At 45.1% G+C, this 10,607-nt stretch overlaps 1 protein-coding gene across 1 annotated transcript in view; it reads right to left on the reverse strand.

Annotated features, from left to right (window-relative positions):
- arid3c (AT rich interactive domain 3C (BRIGHT-like)) overlaps positions 1-9,892 on the reverse strand; it is a gene marked incomplete at its 3' end in the record, with an annotated part of 63,031 nt that extends 53,139 nt beyond the window's left edge. Inside the window, exons 1-2 of the mRNA XM_083978825.1 lie at positions 9,848-9,892; positions 8,865-9,515 (exon numbers count right to left, since the gene is read on the reverse strand). Coding sequence (XP_083834951.1) covers positions 8,865-9,515; positions 9,848-9,886 — 690 coding nt within the window. The 5' untranslated portion in view covers positions 9,887-9,892. The remainder of the gene's footprint in view (positions 1-8,864; positions 9,516-9,847) is intronic.
- Between the last annotated feature and the right edge of the window lie 715 nt (positions 9,893-10,607).

The raw sequence follows: 10,607 nt of genomic DNA on the forward strand, positions 1-10,607 counted from the left end.
AATGTTCCCTTATTATCTCAAAGCGTGGTGAATGTGCAGGTCACAACTTGTCCACCAGAGCGTTTTGGAGTGGTTGCATTGTGTATCTGATGAGTTTGATGAGGGAAATTAAGAAATCCCATTAGCCTCCGTAGCGTAGCTCTGAGCAGTTCGACTGCTTGCACCGACAATTAAAGGTAACGAACCTACTGCTATGACTATAGGAATTATGGCAATGGGCAAATTTGCCAAAATGTTGAACTATCCCTTTAATACTGGGCTTGGGTGAATAAATAAATAAATATCTCAATACAGTCCAGTCCAGATATATGATTTTACAATTTTATCACATTTTTAAAACAAAACTATATCATTATATTATTGTAGTTTGTGTTTCAGGCGTGTGCAATCAATAATGTGAAAAATATTACAATAATCAATATAATTATCATTCAATTTCCTCTTTCCTCAAAGAGCTCGTGTCAATCAGTAAATGTTGGATGGATATCGCATCAGATATTGTCTGATAATGTGAACGTGTGTGCATCACAATTATCATCTGTCTTTTACAAACATATACACATGTTGTAAGCTCTACCACTGTGACAGGGCGGCAGTGAACGCCTCACAGGACTCATTACACAAGAAACAATTCAGCAGCACTGACAGATCCTCTCACTACACCGCAGAGACCTTGACACAAAAACACAGACTTTTATGGCAGGTGTCTAATCTGCTAGCTTGGCGTTTGCCTATCAATGATTACTCAATCTTGTTAGCACACGGCAGCTACCCAGGTGGCACATGCAAATGCGCAGCCATTGACTGTACAGCGTTTCATTACATACACTGGGTCAGAAAAATGCTGAATGGTCATTATAGTGAATGCAAATGAGGCTGAAGGTCACATATATTGAAGATTCAGTGGATTTTCTGCCCCCTAGGTTTGTTATCTGTGGCCTCTGAGGCCGGCTCTGATCTGTGTGCAGTGTGTTCAGGCTTCAGTCACAGGAAAACACCACACTGATAACACTGCAGAGGAAGGGACTGGACGACTGAACAATTGGCTGTCTGGATGCATGTTTTACCAACTTCACGCCTGTGAGCTGCACTTCTCTGAGGGGGGCGCCAGGTATCTTCAGAGAAGTGCAGCATGACAATAAATAAAGTACAAAAAACATCTGCTTAACTCAGCTGCATGTGGTAAAATGGATGATGTAGCTACAGCGAGAGAGCAGACAGAGTGTGGGACCAGCAGGAAAAGGAGGATGCACAATTTATGTTTCTTCCTTTCTACAGTGCATCCCCACACTAACCCTGATACTGCTACTACTTTCCAGGGACACAGGGGCCTTTACAGGAAAGTGGAACCTTAATTAAAGGAACCACGATCTAACCGAGGCCCTATCCACACGAAAACGCAGCTTCACTGAAAACATACTCCAGGCCTGTGTGGAGCATGTAACAGAAACACAAGAAAAGAGAGAAGAATACAGAGAGTTCCCCACTTTAAACTCCAAACATTATAAGTGGATTAAATGTCGACTGAGAGTCGTGTCAGTGCAAATATGACGATCGGTGATGATTTTACGGGCAAGATTCAGCAGTGTCTGAGCGACCCGACAGTAGCTAGTCGGCCATTGTTGTTGTTGTCACGTTATGTCCATAGACTGTAGCGCCATTTCCAAAAAATACAGTTTTCACCCCCTGAAAACACCATATCCATCTGGACAAGAGGCCAAAAAGATAAAATACTTATAGGGATTCAAAGAATCCATATTCGTGTGGACGGCCTCCTAGTTTGTGGACTGTAGATACTGGCTCCCCGGTTCTGATGGTAGACCCTTCAGATGACTGTTGGTTCATTTCTTTAGTTTCCTGACAACGCTGATCAGGGGTGTCCAACTCATTTCAGTTTGGTGGCCACATACAGCAACAATTTGATCTCTGATTTGAACTGAGGTGGGCCGGACCAGTGAAATAACAGCATTGTAACCTAGAAATAACGAGAACTCTATTTTTTCCCCCCTACGTTTTAGTTCAAAACAGTACACTAAGATTTTTACAGTTAATGATCTATCCTTTATGAACAACTTGAAATTTCTTGATAAAAATACGTGCAATTTCAACAATATTATGCCTCTTCTGCATTTTATGTAATTTTCACACTTGGCAAATTCATCCCACGGGCCAGATTGGACTCTCTAGAGGGCTGGTTTTGGCCCGTAGGCCGTACGTTGAACCCCCCGACGGAGATGCTTGTGGTAAAAACAAAAATCAGGCATTACAAGTCTCTGCAGGTTGACTTTCATCACTAAAATGAATATGGGAAACAATGGCTGTATGGATGATGTAGAATGAATACATCTAAAGCTCTGCTCTCTAACCTATAGCACACACAAGCCCCAAGGCGTGGAGGAGGGGCAGAGCTACAACAAGGCTAAATTTCAGCGCTGACATAAAGCTTGAAACATTTCATCACATCCTCCCATTAATTTATGCCCTTTAATTTTTCTGACATCATCCCCTCACAGAGGGCCCGCTCCCAGGTCAATAACTCCACCTTTAAGGGCCTCTCGGGGGCCCATAACTGCTGCCATGAAGTCCTGCATCATTATATTGTCTTACAACACATTTACAACAAAGCTACATACTAGCACACACGTGTATTTAATGCAAAGATAACACATTGTCATGGTAACCCTGGGGGCCCCACCACTGTGGAAAAAGCGGGTCGGAGAAGCAGCGGTGAGGCAATGTTTGCCCAACAGTCAAATCTCGTAAATAGAAGGGGAGGGGTGGGGGGGCTTTTTGCAAGCAGCTGCAGAAATTCCAGGCTGCTGCGATTAAAAAGTAACACCCACATTGAGGGTGGGGAAGGTGTTTGAACAAGCTGACCCTGCCTCTGTTTTAATGAAAAGAGAGGAGCCTTCTGCAGTAAAAACAGCTATTTCTCAATGGAGCAATTGTGCCGAGCCCAGTTTTCACTGCATGCCAGCTCCCTGCACACAGACACAGACACACACACAGGGGGAGAAGAGCCGGTGCCATCGCACTGTCATCATGGGGCTCCGCAGAGGAACCAGGCTGTGGGTGTGTCTTAGGGGCCGGTGTGTGTGTGTGTGAGAGTGGGAGGGAGAGAAGAAGGAACTAAAGATGCTGTAAACGCTGCTGAAAGATGTTGAAATGATTTCATCCGTCTCAAACTATCACACTGTGAACATCTCCAACTATGGATTTATCCTTTCAAATGCCACAACAGCAAAACAAGCACGTTTCTGTGTTAGACAGAAAACAACAGCGAGATAATGAGATAATTTAATCTATCACTGATGTTAAAGCAAAAGCAATTACTGACCAGAGATTTCCTTTAACTTCCAACCACTTAAAAAAAAGAACTCTGGAACTAAAGCATTAAAAATCGGTGTTTATAATAAAATCAAATGTTAGTCAAATGACTCCGTGAGCCTGTCCTCCTGCTGCAGCTGAGGGGCCGAACCACATGCAGAGAAGATCGGATTGTGATTGCTTTTGGCAGATGTTGCGTCGGCCACACCATCAGGACCTGGTTAACCTTCCTCTTGTGTTAGGGTCAGCAGCGACCCGTTTTTAGGTTTTAAATGCATAAAAAAGTACCACACATGTATTTATTGCATCAAGGCTTTTTGACTTTGTCAGGAACCTATATTTAAACAAAATAAAACAAAAACATTCTTCTCACAAAATTCAAAAATGCTCTGGTTAAAATTATTTTATGTTGTTAGGGTCGGTTTTGACACATGACGATAAAAACAAAAAATTGAGTTAAAACTAAAATCATAAGTGCAAAACCAACCTTTTCATGGATCAGGAAGCCTAACAACATGACCAAGAGATGAGAAACAAATGGAATGATAATTCATTGTTTTTACTGTGTTTTACAGCTGATTTAAGACTCGGGTCAAAACTGACCCAACACAGGAGATGGTAGCAGAAAGCTGACAAGAGGAAAGTTTAATTTAAAGCAGAAGTAAGCGAACCGGTCGTTTTGGCTAACTTCAGGTCAGCCGATGGAGTTAGCAGTCCCCGCCCTCGTCCCTACGTCACCACATTCACGCGCATCCTTTGGCTGCACACACAGAGAGGACCGCCCCTTTATGCCGTTCTCTCTCCTCATTGGATAAAGGTTGTAGGATACAAGGAAAGTTTTCTCCTCCGCTTACAGCAGAGCAGAGTGACTGACAGACGCGTGTTTCAGACCAAACACTTCTAAGTGATTGCCATCGGAAGATATAACTATTTAAGACTTATATTAACACAAACATTCCGCTTACTTCTGCTTTAAGACAAAAAAGCCAATGGGGCCCACACCAAAAATATCAAAACCAACATCTTCATGGATAAGGAAGCCTAACAATGTAACCAAGATGAAAAACAAATTGGATGAAAAAAAATGTTTTTACAGCTGATTTAAGACACGGGTCAAAACCGACCCTCACACAAGAGAAGGTAACAGAAAGCTGACACAAAACGAAGGTTAAGTCGACATCGTGATGAAGGTACAAATACATGAACAACTAAAAGCTGAATGATGGGGTGAGTTTGGGAGAGTGTGCAGCCAGGCTGGTGTGTGAAGAGACACCGTCACACACACAGACCTGTGGTGACGTCACGTAGAGCTGAGCTGATCAGAAACAATAAACTGTCTGGGGTCGATGCATTACCTGCTTATTAATCCAGGTGAGGTATTATAAAACTACTGTACAGAGCACCCAGGTCTTATACACACACACACTTCAGGTCTTTCCTCTATCATTTCATCTGTTTTTCCCCCTACAGTCCCCCACCCTCCACCCCCTCCCTCCATATAACTGTAATGGCACACACTGAAAGAATCCAGGAATGCCATTAAAACATTTCCAGTGACGGAGCAGATTTTAAAGTGTGCTGCAGCTGTTAGATGAATACGAGGAGCCACAGATCCTAGCGGGGGGGCCGGGGCCCCACGCACTGCTCCAGCTCACTGTGCTGGCTGATCAAAAAATAAGTAGATAAATATTTTTTTTAAGAAGAGTTCTTCATCATGTTTTACAGAAGCTTCATGGCTTCACGTCGCTGACACACTGTTGACACGGGAGTTGTGCTGCAGCGGCATGTGTGTGTGTGTGTGTGTGTTTTCCAGCCCGGGTCTCCCCGCCTTAGTTTTATGGTCACATTAAAGTGGGTGGTGCAGGGGTGGAGGGGGAGGGGTCAGATTAGAGGGCTGATTGTTTTTCAAGAGGGACCTTTGAATAAACGGCTGAAAAACACTGAGTAGATATTCAGAGGTTTAGTTGCACTTTACTGTACAGAGCATTTTACAGCCAACAGAACCTGGTGGTATATGTGTGATTTCACTTCCATTCATTTCTCTGTGATATCAAAGATCAATGTTTGATATGGATTTCAATAGGAACAGAAACATGAAAGGAAATGTGTGTTTGCATGTTAAAAATGATTAAAAGTCAGAGCAGTGCTCTTATCATCATCATTGATCATTTTCATTATTATTAAAAACAAATGGCTCAGATATCATGGTCAGCCTCGGCCTCACAGTCTCACTGATGAAGAGGAGCAAAATTTTGATTTTGATGTTTCATTTGGGAAAAAAAAACTAGAAAAAACAACAACATCACTCTGTTCTTAACATCTGAACTCAATAAATCTGCTGCACTGGTAAAATCTGAATTCACATTCGGTGATTTTCATTTTACTTTGCGTCAGTGCTTCACCAACATGTGTTACAGAGCACGCCGCTGCGCTGCATGATGTGTGGAGATGGATATTTTTGCAGTGTGGATGATTTGAGTGGCAGGGGGAGGGGGCGAAATCATACACCAGCAGAGCCGCAGCTCCTCCTCCGACACTTTTCTATAGTTGTTAGAAAAACAAGCTGGAAGAGGCACAATCCACGAGAAGGAGCGGCTCCACAAACACGCACAGCACAGCAGCACAGCACACACACACACTCCGATATGTTTGTGAAATTATTCGCTCAAGGAGGGAAGGAGGGAGGGAGGAGGAGGGGGGCGTCATGTCTCTGTCCCTGAAGATTTCCAGCAGTAACACAAAGCTGCTTGGTTACATTTCAGCACCAGAGCCAGTTTTCAAAGAGCTGCAACAGACTGTGACAAGTCACCTCCTGTTCAAACTCAGGAAGCTTCCAGAAACACACGGTCAGATAGAACAGGGTCACAGAGCTTTACTGTGGGAAATTCATCAAGTTCATGTTGTGGAAAATCATTCCTATAATAATTAAGTGATTAAACACACACACACACACACACACACACACACACACACACACACACACACACACACACACTGGTCCAATCACTTGAGTCCAGATTGTGACTCTGACCGCAGGTGGTTCCCTCTAAGCAAAAGATTTAAAAAATAAAATATCATCCGATTCTAAAGGAATCTGATGGAAACAGTTCTTCATTAAACACCCTGTGGACTTTTGATACGGTCTCCTATTATAACTGATACTGAACTCTGATGCAGAGTGTGTGTTTGGAGACATGTTGTGTAATGTTTCTGACTGTCACACATTAACATGGTGTGTGTCTTTGTGTCTTGGACTCGGGATGAGTTGAGGATTGATCCCTCCACCTCTGACACAGTCCAACATGTTGTATAGCTCCAGGCTACAGTCTGGTGTGGAGCGTCGGACGCTGACATTTGTGTTTAAACCTGCACACGGGTCCTTTTAAAAGGAAAGGTGCATGTTGTGTTGCACTGATGAAATGATCATTACTATAATCATTCAGAAAATAACCGTGATGTGACGCCTAGAAAGGGTTATTGGATATTTCAGGATCAGTCCAGAATCCCCTCTGTTTATTTGATTTGTTTTCCACAGTTTTCTATAGTCTTTGTCAGCTGAAAATCAACCGACAGAATGTGACAACACTAAAAAAGTTCAAAGTATTTTCACCAGCGGCCTTTTAAACATCAGACGGCGGCTGTAAAAAAAAAAAAAAAAAAAAAAAGAGACTTGCTGCAGAAATGTGGACGACTCAGCAGCCGCAGATAAAACGCAGAGCAGGCCGAGTGGGAACGGCTGAGTGTCCTTCAGACGCATGCAGGCTCACACATCCCTGCCAGCACGCCTGTAAATAACGCGTGTTTCAGAGAGAGGAAACACGGCGTGAGTGTGTAACGCACCGTTTTCTTTCTGTCGTAATCGTCTGGCACAAAGCCGACTCCCAGCTGCACACACACACACGCTGCCAGACAGGGAGATCCCAGGATTTTTGGGTGTGAGCCAGGCGGGAATACCACCAGGTCCAGTTTCCTGCATTTCCTGATCTGCTGCCAAAACTCCATACAGCCGCTCCCCCCCTCCCTCCCCGAGCCTCAGGTCTTTGTGTCGTCTCCTCTCAGCATCTTTTTCTGTCACCACAGGAATTTCTTTTATGTTATTTCTTAACACTCTGGTGTTCTTCAGGTTCCACTGAACGCTGCAGCCTGTCGCTCAATACCTGACTCATGTGTCAAACAAACACTTGATGTAAAATAAAAAAAAAACAAAAAGCAGGTTAAATCTATTTTTAGCTTCCTCCAGCTCTGACTCTCACATCTGTGAGCCTCACAGAAGTTCTTCAGGAGCCACTGTAAACACAGACCGGTCCCTTTTTTGGTTGAGATCAGATTAAACCAGGTCCGCCTCACTGGGGCCTTTTTATATTTAGCCCACATCTTGTTCCTATTTCCAAAGATGCATTTACTGCCTTCAAATGTGGTTTTGTTTTGCAGCTTTGGGCATGCTTAGTATGCTGGCTCCACTCTGTCTGCCTAGCAGCCATAAGCATCCTTTTATTGTCCCATGACCATTACACTGAATGACTACATACAAATGACCCCCACAATAATGGCACATCCTGAGGAATCTTTGAAGCATACAGGCTGATTTTACACGGAGCACGCAGCTCGGCCACAGGAAGCCAGCCGTAATGAAAATAAAAGTGTTTTCAGATTTCAGGGAAATCTTCATAATGACGGTAAGAGGAGTGTTTTAAATCTGTCTGAGGCTGAACAAGGAGAACTGATGAGATACACACTGACGTTACAGCAAGAATAATTATTAATACACCTCTAATCAAGACAGAGCTGGACGCTCTACAGACTCGTCTCACCATCCTCCACACATTACTGTCTCTGCACTGAGGCTATTGGTTTCAGCCCCTATTTAAATTGCATTTCCATGCATTGGGTTGCTTTAATGTGCAGCGCTAATGCAGTCACTAATGTACACATCACATTTAGGGAAGTCTGTAAATGATCCATCATAAATAAGAGATGACATGGAGCATCAGAGAGTATAGATCTGCCGCTGCCGGCGGGAAACGGACAGACGGACATAACTGACCGTCAGTCACCAGGAACATTAACCATGAGGAGCAGCCTTCAGTAGAACCTAAACCTAAACTTTATAAAGGCTTTATTAATAGTTAACAAATCGCTCAGGCTTCACAGATCAATTATCAACCTTTAATTATAATTAATAAATAATTGAACCGTGTGACCTTTCACCTTCTGAGAGAGTTTCAACCAAAATCATACTGCATTATAACCTAACCAAACACCCTGACAGTGACAACTGTTCTTATTGTTGATGTCTTTACATACACTTTTCTCATTCCACTAAAATGTTTGTGACCTGGGTTTTAATCCAGACCCTCTACAGTGGATTTACCATCCAGAGGGATGGATGTCAGAGGGATTTTAATAAGGTGACAGTTTTAAAGTTTTTATTTAATACTCTGATTACCCACATCATGAATTAGAACATTAAAAAATATATAGCCTTTATAAAACCTCAGTCTAATTAGCATCAGCTTCATGTGGTCAGTGGGTCCTACCTGTTTGAACTGCTCCTCGTACGTCCACTCGTGGTGCTGGGACTGGGGCTGCGCAGACGGAGACTCGGCGCGGCGGGCCGGAGCCGCCGGGACCCGGCTCATGAGGTGCATGGGGCCGCCCTGCGGAGACAGACAGGCTCCCTGGAGAGAGGACTGTCGGTGCTGGTAGTGGTTCAGCCCGACGTCGTCCTCATCCTCCTCCTCTTCGTCCAGGACCTCCTGCTCCTCCGCGTCCTCTGCGTCCTCGTCCCGCTCCTTCTCGCTGCCCGGTCTGGAGGCGCCCCCGGCCCCGGCCCCGTCCCCGTCCAGCCTGCGGACCTCCATGTGTGGCAGCGGCGCCACGGGGGACGAGGCGGCCACTCCGGCGGCCAGGGCGCCGCGCATCGCCGCGTGGTAGTGGCGGAACGCCAAGGCTTGTTGGTGGATCTGGGACTCCACCATGGACCTCAGGTCCTTCTCTTTCTCCGCCTGCCGGAGCTTCTCCTCCAGAGCCAGCCGGGCTGCCTGCTGCCGCTGCAGGTTCTCCATGACCGCCTCCAGCTTCATGCCGCCGCTGCCGACCGGGTGGGTCAGGGCGCCCGGGAACGGGCTGTGGGAGGAGGCGGAGGGAGCCGGGAGGGGAAGGCTGCCGGCGGACGAGAAGGAGCCTTGCTGCGGGGGGAGGACACAGGACGGTCGGTAACCACTCACCGGCACTTTACCATGAAAACATACAATGTCTACCTGTGCTCCTGATCACACACGCGCACACACACACTGACCCAGGGTCGGTACCTGAGTCTGACTCTGGTTCTGAAACAGCTCACACAACACACAGGCAGAGGTGAAAACTTCTACCAAGCACATATAACAGTTAAACTGTCCCTACACACACTCTGACACACTTACACACACACACACACTGAGTGTGTAACACAAGTAGAGCCAAGCGCTCACACACAGTCAGCCCAGTCCGGGAGAAATAAGAAGTGGTGGTCGCTTACCAACGCAGATTTAGTTGCTATACTCGTGTTATCAACCATGCTTCTGTCCGTCGGGCGCGCGAGATGATTTCTCAGAGGGATCAGAGTCTTGTTTCAGTCCTGGGTCAGGGTCTCTCCGCATGCAGCATCCAGGTCCGGGCAGCGGTCTGAGTTAGTAGCTGAAGTGTGTTTGGTGTTGAACGGCGGAGCCTCGAGCTGCTTTTGGCAACAAGTGGTAACAGTGGAGAGGATGACCTCTGGAGGCAGAGATCAGCCCCCTGCTGCCGCTGCCCGCGTCAATACGGAGCAGCTGAGAGCGGAGACCCGGCTCCATGGAGACCACCACCCCTCCGTCAGCGATCTGCTCATTTGCGACACTTTATCTCATTAAATTAGGCTAATTAATTTATAACATGGTATTTGATATTCGAGTGCCCATCTATATCTATATACAATGACAATTTAGCTGTTTTGATTCTAGCCTAATTCTTTTTACATGACATCCTGATGTTTTATTTCTTTGTGGATTAGGTTTACACTGTCATATGTAGGCTATATTCTTTCACGTTTATTTATTCATCACTAATGTAAAAATATCATTAAAAATAACATCAAATCAACTGTTCATATAAAGTCGCTGCTCATTGCACCAGCTGTGTTTGAGTGTGGTGTGATAAATATATAACCTACAGGTCTTTGTGTTCATCAGTAATAAAAGGTCACATGCCATGCAGACACTTCAGGGTCTGCACCATCTACTTGAACTTCACCATTCAGCCTT

This window comes from Trachurus trachurus (genome assembly GCF_905171665.1).
Source record: "Trachurus trachurus genome assembly, chromosome: 9".
In the NCBI taxonomy this organism is placed as follows: Eukaryota; Metazoa; Chordata; class Actinopteri; order Carangiformes; family Carangidae; genus Trachurus; species Trachurus trachurus.